Genomic DNA, 26,907 nt, shown 5'->3' on the forward strand with positions numbered 1-26,907 from the left:
TCCTAGCAGAAGTTCATCCAGCCCAAAGTTCTTTCTTTCAGAGCATGAAAGCTTGCCTTCGGTGAAGTACCAAGAGCATGAAGATGTCTGCTGAAAATTTGCCTTACGCAATGGTGCTGCAGTCTACTCAGCTACTTAATTAGAATGAACATCACAGGTTGTATGCAGGCATGGAGCACACTCACTGTCTCTCTGAAAGATTGCCTGGAGAGAATGGGAGAAATAACTAGCACTTAGAGATGACTGGGGCACCTGTGTCCTACACATTTGATTTTACGTTTTATTTTGGACATCTATTCTAGACAGTAAACTGAAGAGTTGTTTTGCTAAGATCATTTCAACACCTATCATCTACTTTGACATTCAAGCCTTTTATGTCCTTGCCACATACTTACTGTCTGTCTCATCTCAGGCCACTTTCTTGCACTTGTTCTGTCAGAGTCCACCATGAATGTTTAATATTTAAAGGCTGGGATCGTTTTGCAGGTTTTAGTTTAATGGTAACCATAGCACGCATGCACATCCATTATTTATAGCCAAGGCACATTGCATGTCCTTGGGCATCCTCTTTTCTTTCACTCTTAGTATCACCAGAGGGCTACTGTCTCTGGGATTCAGCGCTGCTGTTGCTGTGGCAAAGGGATGAACTGACAGCAGTCCATAATGGTGTAAACTGTTCATGTGGGTGGAGGTGACCATGCTAAAAAGAGAGACAAAAGCAGAAAGTGACAGGCCACGGAAAGTCCGGTTTCGGATTGCCTCGTCTCACAGTGGGAGAGTTCTGAAAGAAGTCTATGAAGATGGACAACCACCGGGCTCCCTGGATTCTGAATGTGCCAGTGTCTGTGGAATAGATGGACTAAGAGACTCTGAGGGACAGCAGAACGGCCATATTGGATCAGAAGATCATGAGCACGAGAAAGAGCAGGATAACTTGCTGGTATTAGCCAGGACAGCCAGTGAGAAGGCTTTTGGAACAAGAAGAGTCAACATTTTAAGCAAAAATGGTACAGTCAGAGGCGTCAAATACAAAGTGAGTGCTGGCCAAGCTCTGTTTAACAATTTGACCAAAGTGTTACAGGTAAGTCATTACACTTCCCTGCTCTGAGCTTTGCTCCTCACTCACAATCTCTACCTCTCAGTTCTCCAGAGTAGATTCAGCATCTTATTCCTCAGACTTCATGGGTCACTATCCATCTAAGACAATATGTGCACAGCCACCCATTAAAAATAGGCTCATTGTTCTTGACAAACTAGATTGCCTTCTCATAACCAGATTTCTGACATGTAAGTGATCTTCTCTGATGTGTGATGACTAGCCCAGGATCTCTGTTTCTTAACAAAGAAAGAAGATGGTAGACTAGAGTGTTTCTTCAAAACCTAGAAGTCAATTTCTTTCTGGTCTATCATCCTCAAATCAGCATCCTTTGCTACTTATATTGATAGCTACACCAGAAAAGCTGAGTGCTCGCATTTGGAATAAATGGGTTCAGTGGTACAGTTATAAAGGCCAATGGGACTTCCTCTCATTTTCAAGGATGGTATACTTTTTTTTTTGCAGTCCATTTCTCCATTAATTTGTTCATAATAGCTTTAGAGCAGTATTTGGAAAAGCTATAAAAATACAAAGAGATTCAGACTTCATAGTAAACAAGCTTAAGATGTGTTAGGTTCTGTCCATGAACATAGGTAAGTGTTATAGATCTGATGACAATGGTCTAACATTCAGGAAAATGTTTCAAATTTCCTGGAAGTATTAGTAGAATTATTTTTGTTGTTGTTGTTAAAAATATCAGCTCAGGAATAGTATTTATAATCACTATGCTTAACGTAGCAACCCATTGTTTTCATTGTAATTATATTTTCTATTATTTTTAATATTTACGTAAAATGAACTCTTACAATAAACTATTCAATTCTTCTACATTCTATAAGGAAGCAGGGATGATAGAGAGAAAAGATTTCAACCCAAATGTCACTCCAATGTATTTTACTTCAAAGGAAGTTTGTGAAAAGATCAAATCATGAGAACATAAAGAAACAAATTTAGATTTTTTTTTTTGGTTTTTCAAGACAAGGTTTCTCTGTGTAGCTTTGCGCCTTTCCTGGATCTCACTCTGTAGACCAGGCTGGCCTCGAACTCACAAAGCCACCTGGCTCTGCCTCCCGAGTGCTGGGATTAAAGGCATGCGCCACCACCGCCCGGCACAAATTCAGATCTTAACCAAAGAAAAAGAGTAGCTAAGAGTAGTGGTTATTTACATATGTAGAACTTAGTCATGAATGATTTAATATATTATGGATGGGAGTCAAAATCAGAGACTGATAATCATGCTTTACGAGATAGGGACTGTTTTTGCATAAATTTGTAGAGATATGGCTGTGGGGTTAAAGAAAACCTTCTAGGAATGAGTTTTGCTCATTATGAACATTATTATTGTCAAGCTGTAGACCAAGCTTCTGCATGACAACTGGTTCTGCAATGTGTGCATTCCCTGTGGTTAACTCAGCTCCTTAGTATTTGAACTGCTTTATGGTTGAAGGTTTGTTCGTAAAACTGCTATTTTATTTCTGTACTTTGATTTGCAGAACACTGTCACTTACGAATAAATACCATCAACTCCAAAACCTACAAGGGAAACTCTAGCTTCCTCCCTCTGCTTTCACCCCAACAGTGCTACAAATGCATAAGACATTGAGAGACAAAGGAAACTTCAAAGTCGAAATTTTACCACTAGATTATCTTAAATATTTACTCACCTAGTTTTCTATGCATGACTTGGTACACAATTTTATGAGAACAAACCCAGCAAAACTTTTTTTGATGATCTCATCTACCCCAAACTTTAAAATAATCAGCATTTGTAATTATAAAGTTTTGGCGTTATCTGTAGTTTTATCATAATCATCATTACCATAAAATGGATGTTATTTGATCTCTGCAGGGAGAAACATAGGTAAAAGGAGCAGTGGCTTTGGACCGAGGCTTCCATTTGCTCTACTCAAAGGGCTTCTATTCACCTCATTGTAAGAACAGTAGCTCTGTGTAATATGAGCAAAAAAGACTTAGGGGGCATTGTGTAGAGAACAGATTTGACTCCTTGCTGCTTGATAAAGAACGTGCACATCTTAAAGGGCACCCTATGTCTTGTCCTGGGATGACTGAGATGAACAGGTTTCCATAGGTCTCTCCCAGTAGTAGAGAAGGCAGCAGAGACACATAGAGGCCGACCGTGGAAGCTAATCATTCCATCACACCCATTCCCACTACCAGGTGCGACTTCTTGGATCTGCATTTTCCATAACTTCTGCAAGCTATGCAGCAAACTTGCCTGGGTGTCACCATAATTTAGTGATTTATTTCAGGGAGGAAAAAGTGAGTGACCAGTTTCTCTGACATCTGGTTAATATAATATCTGATTGATATAAAGCCCATCTTAGTGAACGAGGAGCCATGATTGAAGAAACAGTTAGACCTTTCTTCCTGTTTTAGGTTATAAAATCTCAAAGCACTCAATTTGAAACTCGAGGGGAAGTGATAAATAAAGAGAAAACCATACAGAGTCCACGTGAGACGCTTGGCTTCCTCTCTGTTACTTCCTTGTGTGGTTACTCCTTTGGCATAAAGCATTGGCTCCACTTCCCACAGGTTTCAGCTGTACAGAGAGGAGTTAATGAAATGATCCTTTAAAACATTTCTACTTCTTGGTGGTACTTGTTTAGAAACTTGACTCTCAAGTGGATATCTGAACTTGTTTCTATTCTGTTTGTTAATTGACACCACAGAATACCGAATAATGGAGGATGCACAATATTTATCAAAGTGATGGGTAGTAGCGACAGGAAGTAAAGAGACTGTGATCAGTCACCTGGTGGCCAGGTGGGCTTGGCAGGGGAGTGGGGATGGATCATACAAGGATCTCCAGTTGGTCTGGATTATAGGTCTTCAAATGCAGAGACTGTTTTTTTGTTTGACCCCTGCCACAGATCTCAAGAACACAATGCTTAAGAGAGGCTAACGTGGAAATCCTGAAACCTAAAATCTAGTTTTTGCCTGGAAATGTGCATTGGTCAGAAACTCTCAAACTAAAGCTTGGAATTTGCTTCTGTTAGAAGCTTTTTAGTTTATTCTTACACATGTCAAAGTTTGAAAATAACTCACCAGCTGTTCAAAAGGTAAATTTACCTGGGTCCCTAGGGTAAAATAAGAGTCCTTCCCATTGCCTATGCTGTCAATATTTAATGGAAAAAAATGAAGGAGACATGCGTCGAGGTGAGATTCTGATCAGGTTGGGTTACTGGGAAGATCTCCTGGAGCTGAAGATGAGCCATGTTTCCTAGTCAAGTCTAAGCTCATCAATTAGTTAACTTGAGACAGGCCCACAGGTGTTACCAATGCAGTCTGAGGTGGGTAACCTCTATAGCACTAGCAATTCTACTCTAAGGATAATTTTCTATCTAGTAATGTGAATTTAATCCTGATTATTGGAAAATTTTACAATACCCACACCACTTCTTTTTCCTCTTTTCTCCCCTCCCCTATGCCAGTCAGCTATCATGCACAAAACAAATTGTAAGGGTGCTGAATGGCACACTGCCCTTATGGCCCAGTTCGCAGGATGAAATTGAGGTACTCTTTGTTCTTAGCAGCAACATTAAATAAAGTGTCTTAGTGTGGATCCATGATGCAGATAATCAAAGTTGTTTAGACTTGCCAATATATTGTTATGGGTCTATATTTTAGATGGTTATCATTCCTTGACCTTATCCTCCAACTATGTTAGGATAGTCTTGTAGAGTATACCATTTTAGTTTCCATAATTTTAATTTCCTCTTGTCCAAATTTAAGATTATCAAAGAAAAATGAGTTCAAAGAAGGACCTTGAATACATAGATTCTGTCTGTCTGTATACATGCATATCTCTTGTTATTGTAGTTGTATGTAGAAGCATTTTAATGTTTTAAAACAAGATGAAAGGTAATATGTTGGCATAGCAATTTGTATCATGCACAGAGCTTTCTTGTATATTATTTTTACTAAAAAATCTGATGAAAGAGGCAAGGAAATTATTGTTATGTCCCCTGTAATAATTAGAAAAATCATTTTTACTTTTTCACAATAACTTTTAAAAATTATTATTACAATGCATGCAATCCATACTTTTTAATAATACATGTTTTTAGTGTTATAGATCAAGTACATGGTTCAAAGCTAATAATACATGAATTCTTATATTTTTCTTCTTTTAAAAGTATAATATCAATATAAAAATATCCAAATTTGCCTTTTAAAATTGAATACTGATGAATACAAATATACACATATATAATTTATAAGACTAAATATATCATGTTATAATATAATCTAATCTTTTAAAATTTCATCATTTGTTTATGAGGTTTTAGATTTTATCATTTGTTTAATGTTTGGTTTTCATCTAGGGAAGGTATGAAGAAATAGACAGCATTTACTCAGTTTTAACAGTATCTTTTTTTTATTTTTGAAAAGCACAAGTTAATTTTTTTAAATAATTTTTATTAAGAGATTTCCTATTCATTTTACTTACCAACCACAGATTCCCCTATCCTCCTTCCTCCCCTTCCCCAGTCTTCCCCCCCCCCCAACTCATCCCCCATCCCCACCTCTTCCAAGGCAAGGTCTCCCATGGGGAGGCAGCAGAGCCTGGTATATTCAGCTGAGGCAGGTCCAAATCCCTCCTTTCTGCACCAAGGCTGTGAAAAGTGTCTCACCATAGGCACTAGGTTCCAAAAAGCCAAAAGCCATCATTTCTGATTGATTAAGTTGTCACAAGATTGCAAAGATTTGCCTTAATAAAGCTTGATTCTCAGACCTGTCCACTGAGTTAGAATGGATGATAGTCACAGAACTTTCTGGAAGTACTTTTATCCATCTCTGGTTTGTGGAATATAGATCTGGTAATACACTATTATTCCATGGCATACTCTTGATGAGTCTGTGGCCTTGGTGGCTTACTTGAATCATTCAGTAACACTGATTAACTTACTTAACACTGATTAACTTACTTAACACTGATTAACTCCTCAACACTGGGCAGTACTCATATTACATGTATGTACTGACATATTTATTCCTCACAGGAGTCTTAAAAAATAGTATTGGTATTTACAAATTAGTTATTGTTGAACTCTTTTTTTCTATATGAGAAAAAACTCATTTGTGGAATTTAAAATGTCATTTGTTCAGAAAAATTGTTACAGACAACTCGTGTGGATGTACTGCCTTTCTAGTTATCAGGAATTAGGCATGAGCCTTAGGACGTCTGATACGATCTCAAATATTGTAGACAACTTCACTAAGAACATTCTTGACTTATTGTCCAAAAACCAGGGAAAACAGAGCTTCCAAAATGAGTTGGCACTGCTGATATATTAATTAAAGAATTACAGATTGATAGATCTTATAGTCCCATGATTAACATTTCTTTACTCTTGATAACATTAGACACTGGGCAGAACCTCAGCAAGTATCTTAATTATTCTTAGTTGTAACTGAAATTCTGTGAAAGAAATAAGAGAATTATCATTGTTACATCTCTCTTGAGAATAATTTTTAAGAATTATTATCACACACACCTTTTGAAAAATGTTAGTGAATTAAGTAAAATCCACTTTACCCCTTCTGTTCCATCTCATTTGGAGATTTCCTATCTAGGGTGGGGCTGGAGTCTGCATGTAGGGCTGTTGCTAGCTTGCTCCATCTCTTTTTTCTGTTGTGGTTCTCTTCACTAATGTAAAGACACCCATTGCATACTTATCAAGAAGCAGCGGGCCTGCCCTGAGTAGTCAGCATTGTAGATGATGGTCCAAAGCAGATTCTGAAAGAATTATCTATGAATTTGGTTTTGCTTCCCTTTTCCAGAGGATTCTCTGTGGGGTTTTTTTTTTTGACATAATATTTTCTGCTACTCATTCTTAGTTTCTTGAATATATTATTCTCCCTTTAATTTTCTGTTAGTAGATCATCATTCCATTTGGTATTCCTTTCTCTTGTGTTTTTTTTTCTTTTTCTTTCTAGTTTAGCTCTGCCTTTGTAGACTAAGGACTGTAGGTTAATCTGTGTAACCTAGGATTTTTAATTCTAATCTACACATCTTCAGATAATTAGCACTTACTTTTCCAATTTCTATATATTTTGTTGAAACCTTTAGCTCTATTGATATCGCCCACTGTCCTCGCTTTGTGAGACTCTTCTATTGTTAGGACATTTTAATTTGTGTAACTTTGATTTTGGTTACATGACCTCAACCTTAGGAATCTGTCTAAAGTCAGGCTCCAGAACAATATCCTGAGAGAGCACACACTCAGCAAGATGACTTGTAACCATCAATAAGCTCTTATAAATAGCACACAGTAACCACACAATTAAGGAAACTAGCCCATGACTTCTCAAATCATATTTTTTGTAATAATCTTTATTGAGACATAAACCATATATAATAATTTTATTCACCCATTTAAAGTGTACCATCAGATGCTTTTAGTGAATTTACTAAACTGTACGTTTGTTATTTTTTGTTTTATTTTTATTTTTTTATATTTTTTTTCCATTTTACATATCAACCACAGTTCCGCCTCCCTCCCTTTCTCCCCACCTCTTTCTCATCCATTCCTCAGAGGGGGTAAAGCCTCCCATGGGGAGTCAACAAAGTCTGGCATCTCAAGTTGAGGCAGGACCAAGCCCCTCCTCCCTGTATTGAGGCTGAGCAAGGTATCTCTCCATGGGGAATGGGCTCTAAAAAACCAGTTCATGTACTAGGGATAAATCATGGTCCTACTGCCTGTGGCCCCACAAACTGCCCAAGCCATACAGCTGTCACCCACATTCAGAGGGCCTATTTTGGTCCTATGCAGGTTCCCCAGCTGTCAGTCCAGAGTCAGTGAGCTCCAACTAGCTCAACGCAGCTCTCTCTGTGGGTTTCCCCATCATGATCATGAACCCTTTGCTCATATAATCCCTTCCCCCTCTCTTCTACTGGACTCTGGGAACTTTACCTAGTACTTAGCTCTGGATCTCTGCACCTGCTTCCATCAGTCACTGGATGAAGGTTCTATGATGAGAATTAGGGTAGTCATTGATCTGATTACAGGGGAAGGCCAGTTCAGGGACCCTCTCCACTATTCCTTGGAGTCTTAGCTGGGGTCATCCTTATGGGTTCCTGGGAATTTCCCTAGCACCAGGTTTCTTCCTAACTCCATAATGGTTCCCACAGGAGCATTTATTATTTATAAACTATTTAAGAATGTTTTTCATCATCCAAACAGAAAATCTGTAAGCATTGATCTTCATTTCTCTCCCCTCCCTCCTGCATTTCCTTTCTCCAAATTTTCCAGTGCTATAGAAAATTACTTATCCACTTTCTAGCTACCTGCCTAATATTTCCATTTAAGCATATTCCTCTTATGTAACTGTAGTTATGCATTCATTGGTCAACAACTCCACATTTCTCAGTTCTTGCTAGTCACTCAAGTGTCTGGTAACCACTATTCTACTCTCTGGAAGGTCAGCATTTTATATGTCATATATGAGATCATGTTGTATTTATATGCACATTTAGCTTAATTTCAGCTAACCTGAAAGGCTATCAACATTGTTGCAAATTTCCACTTTTTATGGTGGAATAGTATTCTGTTATCTTTATGCCACATTTTCATATTTATTTATTCACTAATGGTGACTTAGGTTGATTACATGTTTTAGCTGTTGTGACTAGTGCTGTAATAAAACAGGTGTGTAGATAACTCTTTGCCTGGGGTATGTTTTATGTGCATGTAGTTGAGGGTGTGTATTCTATAGCTATTGAATGGAATGCTCTGTAAATATCTATCAGGTCTGTTTTGTCTAGGGTATAGTTTAAGTATGTTTCCTTGATAATTTTTTTGTCTGGAAAATCTGTAATCTGTCCATCATAGAAGATGAGATAGTGAAGTTTCCTACTGCCATTTAATGTGGCCTAACTCTTCCTTCATATCCATTAGCACTTGCTTTATGCTTCCAGGTCTCAGGCTTGGGGTGTATATACATTTATAGTTGTTATCTTGTTAAGCTGACCTCTGGGTGCAGTAACTTTCGTGATATCTTTTTACAGTTCTTGGTGGTATAAAGTCTACTTTATCTGATGAAAATATAGCTCCTCATGCTGTCTGTTGGTCTCCATTTGCATGGAATATTTTTTCTATCCTCTTAGTTTCAGATGACATTTTTTTCCCCCCGAGACAGGGTTTCTCTGTGTAGTTTTGGTGCCTATCCTGGATCTCGCTCTGTAGACCAGGCTAGTCTCGAACTCACAGAGATCTGCCTGGCTCTGCCTCCCGAACGCTGGGATTAAAGGCGTGTGCCACCACCGCCTGGCGTAATGACATATTTTTTTTTTACAGGAAAAATAACGTTACATTTACATTCCAGTTGGTTGAGTCTTGGTTTTTGTTTTTTAATCCACGTACCTATTGTATGTCTTTTAATTGCAGAATTTAACCCATTTATATCCAAAGTAATTATTGACAGACAAAAAAATACCACTGTCATTTTGGTTACTATTCTGACTTGATTTATGCTTTCTTTGTGGTTACATGGTTTTTCCTCGAATAGTATGTTTTATTCATTGCTTTTCTGTTTTTAGTGTATCATTATAGGTTTTCACCTTGTGATTACTATGGTACTTACAAAACTCTGTAATTACAACAGACATTTTAATCTGATAGCAACGTAACTGTGGTCATAACAACATTCCACACTTTCATTCTCCTACTTCTCCCACATTAAGTTTTTGATGTTATGTATAATATATAACTCTTTATATTGTATATTCCTTAATGAATCATTGTAGTTACGATTTTTTCTTTTTTGGATATGTGTGTGCATGTGCACATATTCGCAGATGCTCAGGTATGCCATGTAGAGGCCAAGGTATTCCCTCAGGTGCTGTCCATCTTGTTTATATTGAGACAGAACCTCTCACTGGGACCAGGGCTTCACTCATTTGGCTATTCCGGCTGGCCAATGAGGTCCACAGATTCCCCTGCTTTTGCCCCTCCAGTTGGGGCATTAAAAGTGTAAACCACCATGATTGACCGACCCATTGTATGGGTGCTGGGGTGGAACATATATCCTCATGCTTGTGTGACCCTCCTTTTCCTTAATGATTTTGCTTTTTAAATTTCATATTAGTATACAGATTAGAGCATTCTAAGTTTGACTCAGTGTTTACATTTACTACTGTCCCTAGCATTCCTTACAAGACAAGCGCAGCAATGAACTCCCTCAGTTGTGTGTCTGAGAAAGCCTTTGTTCCTCATTTATATCTGAATGCCATTGTTTCTGACCACAGTGCTCTTGGTTGGCAGGCCTCCATTCAGTACTTTGAGTGTGTAATCCCACCCCTCATACCTTGTAATATTTCTGCTGAGATGTTTGATTCATAGGCAGTTCCTTGTATAGGATTTTCTTTATGTTGCTGCTTTCAGGATCCTCTCTTGATTCTGAACATTGATAGTTTGATCAGAATATGCTTCTGGTGATTTTATTTTGATTAAATGTGACTGGTGCCTTTTGACTTTTTTTGAGCCCTGGTATTTATATCTTTCTGCAGGTTTGGAAAGTTTCGTGCTGTTACTTCTATAAGTAAGCTTTCTGTTCCTGTCTCTCATCCCTTTTGAAGCTAACGACTTGTCCTTTTGCTCTTTAGATGCTTTACTACAAATCATTTAAGCTTTCATTCCTTTTCATTCTTTTTTCTTTTTCTCCTCTGATTGGAAAATTTCAATGTCTGGGTTGCCACCAGCCGGTCCATCCAGAATCCCAGACTAGAATTAGTAAAGATGTAGTGCCACCAAAGAACGCCAACAAAGGTTCAAAGAGGCCACTATCTCATCAGATATGCAGGCATCAACATAAGGACACCCGGATGATGAAAAACCAGAGAAACACAGCGCCGTCGAAAGACACCAAGAAAGCTCTAGAAATGGACCAAGATGAAAAGGAAATCTGTGAAATGACAGACAAAGAATTCAGAATTATTCTTTTAAAGAAGTTCAGAGAATTACAAGAAAATACAGACAAAAAACTAAGTGAAATTCGGGAAATCATTCATGAACAACATGATATGTTTGACAGAGAAATAAAAGTTAATCATTTCAAACTAAAAATTCTAGAGATGAAGCATACAATAAGTGAACTGGCGAACTCAACAACAGGTTTCAACAGAAGACTCGATAAGGCTGAAGGAAGAATCAGTGAACTGGAAGACTGGACATACGATTCGAGACTTTAAGAAAGCACTGGGACAGCAGAGCCAGACAGCCTCTCTTTGGTGGCTTGCTCATGCTGACGGAGTTTCTGATATATTTCAAAATGTGTACAACAGCAATATAAGCATTTTAGTCTATAAAATTATATACTTATATAAATATGCCAATGCCTGAGTCATTATTGCCTAGAGGACATTTACAAAATGGTGAACTAAATAAAATATCATACAGAAAATTTTAATTAAGAGAAGTTTATTCATGTGCACAAACACACTAATAATTTGAGGTCTCTTTTCTCAAGTTTATTTTCCCAATAATCATTATTTTACCTGACTTCTGACAAATTTGCCTTATAACATTTCCTTGGGAGAGAAATAGATTATAATTTTTCTTGTAACTTCCCTACAAATTTAATAAACAACAGCAGTATTCAATATCTTATCAATTTCTAAGGAAGAAGTTGGAATTGTGCAATAGTTAAGTTGATCTTTTCCTCCTTTATAAAATTCATGGGCTGTAACTTTCTTTTTTCTTTCTTTCTTTCTTTCTTTCTTTCTTTCTTTCTTTCTTTCTTTCTTTCTTTCTTTCTTTCTTCCTTCCTTCCTTCCTTCCTTCCTTCCTTCCTTTCTCTCTCTCTCTCTCTCTCTCTCTCTCTCTCTCTCTCTCTCTCTTTCTTTCTTTCTTCCTTTCTTTCTCCCCCCTCTCTCTCTCTGTCTCTCTCTCTTCTTTTTTTTCTTTTCTTTTCTTTCTGGTTTCAATACAGGGTTTCTCTGTGCATCTCTGGCTATCCTGGAACTCACTCTATAGACCAGGCTGGCCTGGAACCCCGAGATCCTCCTGCCTCTGACTCCTGAGTCCTGGGATTAAAGGCGTGCGCCACCACTGCCCAGCAAAGTCTGTAATTTCTCTACATGGAAAGCCTATAGATGTTTTGTTGGTCCACAAGAGGAATAGAATAGTGAAAGTCAGTGTCTGTATTTGCCCTGGATAATTTCTGGGAAAAGAGAAGGGGCAGCTAGAGAGTCTGAGCACCAGACTGGTGGGAACAAATGATGGTCATCTTAGGTAGAACAGGGAGAAGATCGAGATGGGCTGCAGTCACAGGGGAAGTTGAGGGTCCAGAGATTGACAGGAGTGACCTCATGGGTTAAAGCTACAGCAGCATGGAGAGTCCCAGTACTAGACCATGACACCAAGCATCCAATCTTATTTGCATACCATGATAGAAAGGAACCAGGTTCATTTGCCCTCATGGGCGTCTAGGGAGTACTTTCCTTAGACAGCTGTCAGCGCTGTGCTTACATGGCATCTGGAAGAAGTGACTACCTCCCCTGTAATGAAGGTTTTTCTGGATTCCTTCCAACCTGTTCCAATTATCTGTGTATGTTTACATTAACCCAAGACTCATGACTTCCCCCTGGATAGAAGCTGTAACATTGCCACTCAGATCAAACAAGCTGATCATGTAAAAATTGAAGCTTATGGCATCTATGCTTAATACCGGGTGGATCATGATTACTACTCACTTTAATATGTTAGTCTTCTGTTGCTGCTGAAATGGATTGCCATTAGTTTTGAGGCTTAAAACAATGCAGACATATAGCTTTATAATTATGGTCATCAAAAGACTGAGTGTTACAGTATTAAATCAAGGTTTTGGCATAACAATCCCTCTGAAGATCTAAGAATATATTACTGTTATTTTCCAGCTTCCACAGGCTGCCCATATTTCTTGGCTCTTAGCCCTAGACAAGTCTCACTTTTGCTTCCATTAGTATGCCGTCTCTGACTTTTCTTCTTTACCCCATATAAGCATTTGTGATTGCTCTGGGCTCACTGAAATAATCTAAGACAACCTACCATTATTATTTGGATCTGGAATAATTCCTCAGAACTCATATGTTCAAGATGTGGTTCCCAGCTGGTGGTAGAACTGAGAGGTGGAAGAAACAGAAGGACCTGGGACCTTATGGAAGTAGGTCATGGGGAATGCTTTATAGCTTTATTGTTTGTCTGACACTTCTATGCTCTTTTCTTCTATTCTCTGTTCATTATGAGGTGAGTTACTCTGCTCTACTGCACTCTCTCTGACATGATGCTTCATTTCACCACTGGATGAGAAGCAACAAAGCCAACTGACTGTGGACTGAAACCTCTGAAAACGTGAGGCAAATTAAACTTTTCCTCCTTGAGTTGTCTTTCCCCGCAATTATTTATCTCAGCATCAGAAAGCTTCCTTTACAGATAAACTAGGACTGCTAAATGGAGTCATTGCTGTGACTATCCTCAGTGAGGTGGTTCAGAAGTGCTGGAGTTGCTTTGCAGAAAGAGCTTGAAAAGGTTTGGAAATGTGTGGGAGAGAAGCCCACGGATGATGTGAGTGCAGCTTAATGGAAGACTGTGGTGAGCTCAGAAGACCAAAGTGCTGGTAGGAATACAGATAGTGAAGCTTGTTCAGATGGGAACAGAGACTTTACTGGGAACTGGACTAGAACATTCATGCTACATTGTAAAGGAACATTCTATATTTAGGCCAGGCCCAGAGACTTTGTGTCCAGCCATACTTAAAGGTAACTGACTACCTATTCTGGTAGAGAAAATGTCAATGCATTCAGGTAATGTCATGATTATGGTTGGCTGCATAGAGCCTGATTTACAGTGAGAATGATAAAAGGGCAGAATAGAAATATTTGAGATACTTAAAGTTTGTCAAGACAAGAAATGCATAAGTTGGGGTTGAGGAAGGTGTGGTTGTTGAATAGTTAGTACCATTAGAAAGAAATCCAGTACTTGGAGGAATACGTCAATGGGGGTTTGACTTTTGTATACATATTGTCCCTCTCCATTCTTGTCTTCCCCTTCATTGTCCTGCCATGAGTTAAGCCATTTTGCACTGCCACATGTTCCTTCCTATGATGTTGTCTTCAACAGGAATCCAGAAGCAACTAACATAAGTAATACTGACAGAAACCATGAGCCAAAATAGACCTAGCCTTTTTCCTATAAGCTGTTTTTCTCTGGAGTTACTACACCAACATGTCTGGATTTTTAGTGTCTACAAAATCCTTTTGTCATGTAAAAGAATATACTTACAGGTTATGATACGGGTATTTTGTCACTTATTATTCTGCCTATTCTTTCTGATATTAAAGTAATTTTGTCCAGAGGATATTAAGGTTGTGTAATAGACTAAAGTCTTGTCCCATGCTATTTTGTTTTTATATAGAGATATCATATTATCATATATGTGTCATGGCTACTTGAGAACAGAATGCAATTCTAACCTTTTGATATAGGTATTGGCTGATAAGGTAGTAACAGATATGGTATCCTTGGAGGCTCAAAGTAAACATGCATGATTACACTCATACTTTCTATGTTTCTTCCACCACCATGATAAGGACATGTTTGGAAAACTCAGTTGTCCCAGAAGCATGAGTGAGAGAGAGAGACAAAGACCTAGATCCAACTGAGAGCTTGAAGCCAACTTGTAGTGCTCAGCCTTGGTCAGCCAGACTCCCAGTAATCTTCAGACTCATGAGTTAAATTAATGTTATTTGGGAAAGAAGAGAAAAATGTGGAAGGAGTAGAGGGACAGATGAGGTAATAGTAGCTTTGATAAAGTCCTTATCAGGCTCAGGGAATTCCACAGTACCCCTTATCAAGCTCTTTAAAAATGACTCTTACACATCACTCTTGCTGTGGCAGAAATTTTGTTCAGAGTAAGAGTCACCAATTCTTGAAAGGTTATGTGTCACTGCTATTACTAAGCTAAATGTCATGTGTTGGAAATGCAGTTTCTCCATGTGGTAGTGTTGGAAGATGGGCTGGGCATATTAAGGGTTGTTTTAGTCATGGGATGGAGTCCTCATGAATGGATAAATTCTTTTATCATAGAAATTGGTTAACTATCACAAGAGTTTGCCCTAATTTCTTCTTTTATACACATATAGTCTTTCCTTCCAACTTCCAACAAGTTACGCTGTGCCGGAGTTTGCAACAGATATGGCCACTTAATTTGAACTTTCCAGAAACATGAACCTAAGAATAAAATTCCTTCTTTTGCAAATTACTCAATTTCAATAATTCACAATAGCAGCAGGTGGTGGAATAAGAGAGAAAATTTGTCCTGAGAAAGTTAGCTGTTTTATATAGGTATCTGAAAATGTGAAATAGTTTTGTAATTAGGTAAGAGGTAAGGGCTAGAACTATTTGAAATACATGTTGGAATAAGTAGTCAGAGCTTTAAGGGCCATTTGGGTGAAGAAGATTACAAAAGGCTTGGGAAAGTCTGGGACTTATCTAAGATTACTAAAGTGGCTGTGATCAGGGCACTAATAGAATGAGGGACAGTTACGGCCATTCTCATGATGTCTCAGATGGAAATGAGGGTCATGTCGTTGAGAACTAGGCACAACCCCACTCTTTTTTTTGTTTTGTTTTGTTTTTTTGAGACAGGGTTTCTCTGTGTAGCTTTGCGCCTTTCCTGGGACTCACTTGGTAGCCCAGGCTGGCCTCGAACTCACAGAGATCCGCCTGGCTCTGCCTCCTGAGTGCTGGGATTAAAGGCGTGCGCCACCACTGCCCGGCACAATCCCACTCTTGTATGAAGCATCAAGAAGCTTCCTGAACTGTGACATTCCTGAGGTCTCTATGGACACAGAACTTGAGAATGATGAGCTAAGACATCTGGCAGAAGAAATACCTCTAGGTGGTAAACCCTCAATGAACTGTGCATTTGATCTCTTTTGACTACAGGGAGCTAAGAGAGTAAAGGAGTAATTTAAAAGCATTATTTATGATTAAAATAAAAACAGAGTAAATATTTGGAAATTTTACAGCCTGTCCATATAAAGGATGGAAAAAAGTGTTCAGAAAGCAAAACAAGGGTACTGTGCAAAAAAAAAGTTACTGAAGACATCAGTGTAAGCAGAAAGGTACATGTTAGTGGAATCATTTCAGAGATCTTACAGGTTGCACCCTCTAGTGATTCTGGAGGACAGAATGATTTTTAGAGAACTGTCCATAGATTCTCCATCCAGTTCACCTCAGGACTCTACTTCCTACAATCTGGTGCAGCACTCCATAGCCCTGGGCATAGCACAGGTAGCCAACATGTCCTGCCATGGGGGCAGAGATATCATAGGGAACCCATAGGGGCAAGGTCTGCTGGAAAGATGAGTAGAGCCTTGTCAGAGAGAAACCCAAACTGTAGATTCTCCATTTTTAAGGCTCTCTTGGGAGAGCTGCAGGCACTGGTATGAAATGCCAGCCTAAGACATCTGAGTCACTGACCAACTGCCGTAGAGTCACAGGAGCAGGGAGGCTCCATGTTCCTAGGAGGTATCACATGGAACAAAAGACTAACTATGTTCCAGCTCTGAGACCTGACATCTGCCTTCTTCATGTTTGAACTTTCTTGGGATTGTTTCTACTTGTTCTTTTTTGAGGATCTTTTTCTCCTCCTCCTCTTCCTCTTTCTCTCCTGTTCATTCTCCTCTTCCAGATTTCCCATCTCTCACTTTGGGATAGTAGTATCTGTTTCCTGTCTCCTCATTGCATTTTTGTGGTAGATGATTTGTTTTGATTTTACAGGTTTATAAAAGGAAGTTGTTTTCCTGTAGTCTTAAGCAGAACTTTTGACTTTTGAGCTCACTCCGGGATGAATTAAGACTAAGAGATTATCAGGAAGGAAGAATAGTATTTTATGTTGTAGAAATATATTCATTTTGGAAGCGGGGGAGATACTATGGTATCAGCATGCTACCTAAAATCTTCATGTGTTGGTATATTAGTTCTTCAGGATGACAGTATTGCAAGATGCATGCTAGTGGGGGCTGGTTTGGTCATGGAGGGGGCGTCTTCATAATGAATTACTCATTTCCTCGTGGTAGTAGTCAGCCATTACAGTAGTTTGGCTTTATTTCTCCTCAAGCTCATCGGTTCTTTCTCCTTCCGTTTTCTCCCGTATTATGAAGCACCATGAAACTCTTATTAGATTCAATTGCCCATTCTCAGATTCTTAGCTTTCTAGAGCGATAGGCCCAAACAAATTTCTTTCTGTTATAAATTACTCAGCTCCAGGTTCTGAATAGTTAAATAATGTAGAGTAGAGTAAGAGGATCCTAATTCTGTAGTCTAAGGATGTTAAGGTGGGTCTCTAGGAAGCATATAGGTTGTTTTCATGACAAGAAGACTGTTGGGTCATTTGAGGCAACAGTCAGCTCCAGCACTGTTAGTGGCGCCCTGGAACTCAAGCAGCTTCATTTGCAACCCAGGGGAAGTAGTAGGATGCTGCAGGCTGAAGGCTCACCTCCTTAAATTTCTGTCAGCCTAGTAATACAGTCATGCATTACTTTCCAATTTAAAAAAAAATTTCAAAATTTACAATGAGGCTACCTTATGTAAACAAACCTTCCTTCACTAGGGATTCCATATCCCTTCCTAATTACACTGAAAAGTTAAAAAATGGAAATTTGGGACACAGTTTTATAGATTATCTTAATTAACTCCAACTTTTCTATTTTTTGTTGAAAATATTTTTTTCACACAATATATTCTGATTATAGCTTTCCCTCCCTCATGTCTTCCCAGATCCTTCCCACCTCCTCATCCATGCAACTTCACCTTCCTTTTCTCTCTCTTTAGAAAACAAAAAGGCAAAAAAAAAAAAATCCCCCAAAACAAATAAGCCAGAATAAAACAAAACAGAGAAAAACAACAAAGAAAAAAAGCAAAAGAAACACATATATACACACAGAGACATACACACATTCACACAAACAAAATTCATTCAAACATAAAATCTGAAACTATGAAGTAAGGGGAAAAAGCCCAAACAAAGCATTATGAGACAAAACTAAAACCAAACTAAACCAAACAACAACAACAACAACAACAACAACAACAAACCAAAAAACCCCACCCTCCACAAACAAACAAACATCAAATAAACAAACACAAAACCCAAAGCCTCCAAAAATACCATGGAGTTCATTTTGTGCTGTCTGTCTACTGCTGGGCACCAGTCCTGCCCATAAGTGTGATGCCCCGTTGGAGAAAACTAATTTTTCATTTATGAGCGGCTGACTCTTAGAGATCGCTTCTTGGTTAGGGATAGGGGCTTGTGTCCACTTATGTCAGTGCTGGGATCCCATCATGCTCAAACCTGGGCGTGCTGCCACAGTCTCTGTGAGTTCATATGTATGTCAGTCCTGTAGTGTCTTGAAGACACTCTTTCCCTGTAGTCATCCATCCCCTCTGGGTCTTGCAATCTTTCTTAACTCCTTTTCCGCTTGTCTCCCTGAGCTCTGAGGGAAGGGTTAACCCCAACTACATCTATCATTATCTGTCTGTCTGTCTATCTATCCCTTTCCTTTATTTCCCAGGTTTCTACTTAATTATTATGAAAAGCCAGTATTCCCTGCCTCGGTTATGAGTTGATCTCCTCAAGGAGGATCTTTTATATTGTATAAAGGACTTCTAGGGATGGAATAGTGACCCCCAGGGAATGGGGTTGATGATGGATGCTAATGAGAACTGAATTAGACACACACTGGGATAAATTGGGAGACTGCTACACTTTCTGAATGAGCACTTTTCTTTCACTTTCTCCTTCCTGCTGTTAGTCATTGGTGAGACACCAGTGGCTGAATGGAATATGATTGACTTGATTTTTCTGTGTCAGATTTAAAGTAGAGCTTAGTTTCTATTTTTCAGGGTAGACTAGAATGTCTGTTCATCATCTTTCGGGTACTTTCCCTACTCAGTGATAAACAGCACAATAAGGGTCCAGAAGGTGGACAAAATAGTCCTGGCCCCTGGGTCCATCATGATGCATTTATCTCCATCACTGTCCTTAACCCTGTGATGTGTTCCTGGTGCTGTAGGCAGCCCGTGAAGCTCTTCCACCATGGATTATTCTAACTCTTATTTCATTGCCAATTTATTGCTTCCCTTCCCAGAGTTTTGAAAACATGGTTCTGCCAGTTATTTAGAAGCAAGAGGAGTCTCAGGGGTTTAGAAACCAAAGGTCCATTTTTTCCTAGTGAGACAAAGGATGGAAAAAAAAGATCCCTCTCTAGTAGTATCTTAAATGGTTAATGTGCTTACTTCTCCCCCCTTAGTAAGTAACAGCAGTGTACTCTGGAGGGAGATGGTCTGTTTCAGATGGAGTCTCTTTTTAGCTGTGTATTCTGGAGAAATACACTTCTATACATCTCAGTTTCTTTATCGGTAAAGAGAAGGTTGCGGTAGTCATTGTTTTCTATGGTATTAATAAGCTTTTTTAAAATGAGCATTTTGCCAAATGTTTGGCTAATTAAACAGTGCTCAGTAAACACTTATTATTTACATAATGTGTCTCAAAAGTTATAGGCAAGGTACTACTAAAACACAGAGAGCAGGATAAATAGGGTTTCCCAGGGAAGAGCACACCAGCTGATTATCCAATATCAAATGATCAGCCCTGAATACACAAGCATACAAGTAATATTCAGACTGAGCAGGGTGTACTTAGGAATATACATGCATATATAATACATATTCATATACATACATATATGTATGTATATAACAAAAATTAAGGGAAAAATAGGACATGAATTTGAAAGAGAGCCGGGAGGGTATATTGCAGGGTTTGGAGGGAGGAAAAGGAAGACAGAAAATATGAAATTATATTATGTTCTCAAAAACATTAATCAGTGTTTCCCCAAGTGTTCACTACTAATACATTTTCCTGTTTTAAAAATAAAATTGGTATTATTGGGGAGGGGGAAGTGTCCTGTTAAGCAATGAGGGTGCAAAGATTAATAGCACACATTTCCTATCCTGAGAGAATCTTGCTTTATCCTTCTGAAAAATATCACACATTGTTAATGCAAACTGTAATAAGAGCTCAGGAGCATTTCTAAGGGACATCTGACCCAATTGTGTTAGTGAGAGCTTGTTGGCCCCAGACAGTGTCTTTTAACCCTAATGCTGTGTGGGAAGCAGTCTGCCACTGGACACTCTCTTGCCAGAACTCACTTCTCTTTGGGGAGTCTCAGCTACCGCCTCTAAATTTGGCTCAGCTTCTGCCACAAGAACCTGTTTGCCTGAGGCCAGTTCCTCTTTTTGACACCCTGCCTTGGCTCTGGACCCTGTCTTTGCTATGGGGGCCATGGCTCCCCTCCCTTGTCTGCCTGGCCAAGTGTTCACCAGTGTAGCCAGCCACCCACACACCTTGTGTCTCTGCTTTCCTCCCTGACACCTGTCACCCCCAAAGCCTTACTCTGCACTTTCAGGATAGCAACAAATGCAATCTCTTCTGGGTTGCTATCTCATGCTTTTTTACACCAACCCAGACTTATTTTGTCTCTAGGGAATGTTTTTAGCTACAAGTCACAGAGGACGCTACTAGACAGGGCTTAACACACCCTGAATTTGGTATATGACATAAGAATTTAGGAGCAGCAGCTGCTGAGTCTGTTTGGTGGGTTGATAATGTGATAAAGACCCAGACTTATTCTGAAGTTCCAGTTGATACAGGGGAACAAGGGAAATGGAAATTGGCATCTCCCTCTTGGAGTTCTTAGCCTCATTATTAAACCAAATTAAGAATGAACTCAAATGGAGGCTCAAGGACGGTTTTATTAGACTTTAAAAGAAAACCCCAGGGCAGGCAAGCTGTACACTGAAGCTGCTTCCTGGCAGAAGGGAATGGAGGGGGAGGGGAAAAACCCATGTCATTTAAACTGGCATGGAGGTCAGATACCTGGAGACAAGCAGCCACATTGAGGGGTCAGGGGACAGGGGAGCAGTCTAGAGAAAGAGGAAGGAAGCCCAAAAGGTTAGGGGAAAATCCCAAGGTGTCAAGGAAGGCATTCATAGGAAAGAGAAAGAGAAAAAGGGGAACTTATAATTTTCTGAGTAATTTGTATAAGTGGACAGACTTTTGATGCTACATAGGTGTGGCTCATAAGCACTACTGCTAGATCTGTCTGTCTATCTGTCTGTCTATCTGTATCTATCTGTCTATCTATCTATCTATCTATCTATCTATCTATCTATCTATCTATCCTCTATCTATCACAAACATCTACTGCACTAGATGTGGGGATTTTGGGAAGGAAACATACAGCCATTAGGGACTAATTACTCTACCCACCTCTTTAGCAGGGTGTGAGGTGAGCCCACCTTCCAGGGGTGATCTCTTAGTCAGAGTAACTGAACCAGTCCAGCTGAAATGTTAGGTCTTAAACAGGGCAGAGATTCTATTCTCTTGACCAGAGGTTTTTCCTTAATGGGCCTTTTTTGATACTATATCACACTCTGTGGTCCTTGGGCTACCTGTGGCACCCCCTTAGAGATTTGAAAGCCCAGACAAGATAAGAAATAGAAGGGAAGAGGTGGCAAATAAGAGTATTTTATGTCCAGGGGTTATGGTTTTATCGGGAAAAGAAAGGTCTAGAAGCATCCTAGGTATACCCTTTTACGGTTACTTCTCTTTCACTCTTCATGGCTATTAGAAGCAGCTAAGGATGAACCTGGTGCTGCCTTTGCTGTAATGGTAGATGGTAGTGCAGGAAGATTGGCTTGGGATTACCTGTTGATAAGCAGCCATGGCTGCCTCACCATTGTGCGAGAACTTTGATATACTTAATTTTTATGTTGTCATTTGTCCCATGTTAGATAATGCCACCATACCACTTGAATTACAAAACTACTTTCATAGTGTTCTTATTTTACAGCATCTATCTATCTATCTATCTGTCTGTCTGTCTGTCTGTCTGTCTATCTATCTATCATTTATCTCTTTCCATCTCCAGGCCCAGAGTTTTTTTTTTTTTTTTTGATTTGAAAATTTTTATTTATTTGATATTTTTTTTTTTGTTTTTTTTGTTTTTTTTTTAATTTTTATTTTGCAATACAATTCAGTTCTACATATCAGCCACAGATTCCCTTGTTCTCCCCCCTCCCGCCCCCCTCACCTTCCCCCCAGCCCGCCCCCCATTCCAATCTCCTCCAGGGCAAAGCCTTCCCCACAGACTGAGATCAACCTGGTGGACTCAGTCCAGGTAGGTCCAGTCCCCTCCTCCCCTGCTGAGCCTAGGGACCCTGCATAGGCCCCAGGTTTCAAACAGCCAACTCATGCAATGAGCACAGGACCCGGTCCCACTGCCTGGATGCCTCCCAAACAGATCAGGCCAATCAACTGTCTCACCCACTCAGAGGGCCTGATCCAGTTGGTGACCCCTCAGCCATTGGTTCATATTTCATGTGTTTCCGTTTGTTTGGCTATTTGTCTCTGTGCTTTATCCGACCTTGGTCTCAACAATTCTCTCTCATATAAACCCTCCTCATTCTCGCTAATTGGACTCCCAGAGATCCACCTGGGGCCTAGTCATGGATCTCTGCCTCCAGGTCCATCAGTAGTTGGATGAGGTTTCTAGCACGACAATTAGGGTGTTTGGCCATCCCATCACCAGAGTAGGTCAGTTCGGATTGTCGCTCGACCATTGCCAGCAGTCTGTTGTGGGGGTATCTTTGTGGATTTCTGTGGGCCTCTCTAGCACTTTGTTTCTTCCTATTCTCATGTGGTCTTCATTTACCATGGTCTCCTATTCCTTGTTCTCCCTCTCTGTTTTTGATCCAGCTGGGATCTCCCACTCACCCAAGCTCTCTTTCCCTCGACCCTCGCCCTTCACTACCCCCACTCCTGTCCAGGCTGTTCATGTAGATCTCATTCCATTTCTCTGTCGTTGGGCGATCCCTGTGTCTTTCTTGGGGTCCTGTTTTCCAGGTAGCCTGCCTGGTGATGTGAGTAGCAGTCCAGTCATCCTTGTTCCACATCTAGTATCCTGTTATGAGTGAGTACATACCATGTTTGTCTTTCTGAGTCTGGGATACCTCACTCAGGATGATTTTTTCTAGATCCATCCATTTGTCTGCAAACCTCATGATGTCATTGTTTTTCTCTGCTGAGTAGTATTCCATTGTGTATATGTACCACATTTTGTTTATCCATTCTTCAGTTGAAGGGCATCTAGGTTGTTTCCATGTTCTGGCTATTACAAACAACGCTGATATGAACATAGCTGAACAAGTGCTCTTGTGGTGTGGTTGAGCATTCCTTGGGTATATGCCCAAGAGTGGTATAGCTGGATCTTGGGGGAGATGGATTCCCAATTTTCTAAGAAATCGCCATATTGATTTCCAAAGTGGTTGTACAAGCTTGCATTCCCACCAGCAGTGGAGGAGAGTTCCCCTAGCTCCACATCCTCTCCAGCATAAGGTGTCTTCAGTGTTTTTGATCTTAGCCATTCTGACAGGCGTAAGGTGGTATCTCAGAGTTGTTTTGATTTGCATTTCCCTGATGATTAGGGATGTTGAGCAATTCCTTAAATGTCTTTCAGCCATTTGAGTTTCCTCTGTTGAGAATTCTCTGTTTAGTTCTATAGCCCATTTCTTAATTGGACTGTTGGGCATTTTGATGTCTAATTTCTTGAGTTCCTTATATATTCTGGATATCAGTCCTCTGTCAGATGTGGGATTGGTGAAGATCTTTTCCCATTCTGTAGGCTGTCGCTTTGCTTTGTTGACCGTTTCCTTTGCCCTACAAAAGCTTCTCAGTTTCAAGAGGTCCCACTGATTGATTGTTTCTCTCAGTGTCTGTGCTACTGGTGTTCTATTTAGAAAGTGGTCTCCTATGCCAATGTGTTCAAGACTACTTCCTACTTTCTCTTCTAGCAGGTTCAGAGTAGCTGGATTTATGTTGAGGTCCTTGATCCACTTGGACTTAAGTTTTGTGCACGGTGATAGATATGGATCTATTTGCAGCCTTCTACATGTTGATATCCAGTTTTGCCAGCACCATTTGTTGAAGATGCTTTCTTTTTTCCATTGTGCACTTTTGGCTTCTTTGTCAAAAATTATTTGTTCATAGGTGTGCGGATTAATATCAGGGTCTTCAATTCGATTCCATTGGTCCACATGTCGGTTTTTATGCCAGTACCAAGCTGTTTTTATTACTGTAGCTCTATAGTACAGCTTGAAGTCAGGGATCGTGATGCCTCCAGAGGTTGTTTTATTGTACAGGATTCTTTTGGCTATCCTGGGTTTTTTGTTTTTCCATATGAAGTTGAGTATTATTCTTTCCAGGTCTGTGAAGAATTGTGTTGGTATTTTGATGGGGATTGCATTGAATCTGTAGATTGCTTTTGGTAAGATTGCCATTTTTACTATGTTAGTTCTGCCTATCCATGAGCATGGGAGATCTTTCCATTTTCTGACATCTTCTTCAATTTCTTTTTTCAGGGACTTAAAGTTCTTGTCATATAGGTCCTTCACTTGCTTGGTTAGTATTACCCCAAGGTATTTTATGTCATTTGTGGCTATAGTAAAGGGTGATGTATCTCTGATTTCCTTCTCCGCTTTTTTGTCCATTGTATATAGGAGGGCTACTGATTTTTTGGAGTTGATCTTGTATCCTGCTATGTTGCTGAAGGTGTTTATAAGCTGTATCAGTTCCTTGGTGGAATCTTTGGGGTTGTTCAAGTATACTATCATGTCATCTGCAAATAGGGAAAGCTTGACTTCTTCCTTTCCAATTTGTATCCCCTTAATCTCCTTATGTTGTCTTATTGCTCTGGCTAGAACTTCAAGTACTATATTGAATAAGTATGGGGAGAGCGGACAGCCTTGCCTCGTTCCTGATTTTAGTGGAATTGCTTTGAGTTTCTCTCCATTTAAATTGATGTTGGCTGTTGGCTTGCTGTAAATTGCCTTTATTATGTTTAGGTATGTTCCCTGTATTCCTGATCGCTCCAAGACCTTTATCATGAAGGGGTGTTGGATTTTGTCAAATGCCTTTTCAGCATCTAGTGAGATGATCATGTGGTTTTTTTCTTTGAGTTTGTTTATATGGTGTATCACATTGACAGACTTTCGTATGTTGAACCATCCTTGCATCCCTGGAATGAATCCTACTTGATCATGGTGGATAATTGTTTTGATGTGGTCTTGGAGTCTGTTTGCCAGTATTTTATTGAGTATTTTTGCATCAATGTTCATGAGGGAGATCGGTCTGTAGTTCTCTTTCTTTGTTGTATCCTTGTTTGGTTTGGGAATCAGGGTAATTGTAGCCTCATAGAAGGAGTTTGGTAATGTTCCTTCTGTTTCTATTGTATGGAACAATTTAGAGAGTATTGGTATTAACTCTTCTTTGAAGATCTGGTAGAATTCTGCACTGAAACCATCTGGTCCTGGGCTTTTTTTGGTTGGGAGACTTTTAATGACTGTTTCTATTTCGTTAGGGGTTATTGGACTATTTAAATAGTTTATCTGGTCTTGATTTAATTTAGGTATGTGGTACCTATCCAGAAAATTATCCATTTCTTTTAGGTTTTCCAGTTTTGTAGAATAGAGGTTTTTGAAGTATGACCTGATGATTCTCTGGATTTCCTCAATGTCTGTTGTTATGTCCCCCTTTTCATTTCTGATTTTGTTGATTTGGATGCTCTCTCTCTGTCTTTTGGTTAGTTTGGATAAGGGCTTGTCTATCTTGTTGATTTTCTCAAAGAACCAACTCTTTGTTTCATTAATTTTTTGTATTGTTCTCTTTGTTTCTATTTTATTGATTTCAGCTCTCACTTTGATAATTTCCTGGCATCTATTTTTCCTGGGAGACTTTGCTTCTTCCTGTTCTAGAACTTTCAGGTGTGCTGTTAAGTCACTAGTGTGAGATTTCTCCAGCTTATTTATGTGGGCGTTTAGTGCTATGAATTTCCCTCTTAGTACTGCTTTCATAGTGTCCCATAGGTTTGGATATGTGGTGTCTTCATTTTCGTTGATCTCTAGGAAGTCTTTAATTTCTTTCTTTATTTCTTCCTTAACCCATTGGTGATTCAGGTGGGTATTGTTCAGTTTCCATGAGATTGTAGGTTTTCTGTAGTTTTTGTTGTTGTTGAAATCCAACTTTAGACCATGGTGGTCTGATAGAACACAGGAGGTTATTCTAATTGTTTTGTATCTGTTTAGATTTGCTTTGTGACCAAGTATGTGGTCAATTTTAGAGAAGGTTCCATGGGGTGCTGAGAAGAAGGTATATTCTTTTTTGTTAGGATGGAATGTTCTGTAGATGTCGATTAAGTCCATTTGAGTCACGACATCAATTAAGTCCTTTATTTCTCTGTTAAGTTTCGATTTGGGGGATCTGTCCAGTGGTGAAAGTGGGGTGTTGAGGTCTCCCACTATTAATGTGTGGGGTTTTATATGTGATTTAAGCTTTAATAATGTTTCTTTTACATATGTGGGTGCCCTTGTGTTTGGGGCATAAATGTTCAGAATTGAGACTTCATCTTGGTGGATCTTTCCTGTGATGAGTATGTAATGCCCTTCTTGATCTCTTTTGATTGATTTTAGTTTGAAGTCTATTTTGCTGGATATCAGGATGGCTACACCCGCTTGTTTCTTAAGACCGTTTGATTGGAAAGTCTTTTCCCAGCCTTTTATTTTTAGGTAGTGTCTATCTTTGAATTTGAGATGTGTTTCTTGTATGCAGCAGAAAGATGGGTCCTGCTTTCGTATCCATTCTGTAAGCCTATGTCTTTTTATAGGTGAATTAAGTCCATTGATATTGAG

The 26,907-nt window shown here is 39.4% G+C and overlaps 1 protein-coding gene across 1 annotated transcript in view; it reads left to right on the plus strand.

Annotated features, from left to right (window-relative positions):
• Positions 1-697: 697 nt before the first annotated feature.
• Positions 698-26,907, plus strand: part of Grxcr1 (glutaredoxin and cysteine rich domain containing 1) — a 120,153-nt gene continuing 93,943 nt past the window's right edge. Inside the window, exon 1 of the mRNA XM_059275147.1 lies at positions 698-1,081. Coding sequence (XP_059131130.1) covers positions 698-1,081 — 384 coding nt within the window. The remainder of the gene's footprint in view (positions 1,082-26,907) is intronic.

Source organism: Peromyscus eremicus, chromosome 10 (genome assembly GCF_949786415.1).
Source record: "Peromyscus eremicus chromosome 10, PerEre_H2_v1, whole genome shotgun sequence".
NCBI lineage: Eukaryota > Metazoa > Chordata > Mammalia > Rodentia > Cricetidae > Peromyscus > Peromyscus eremicus.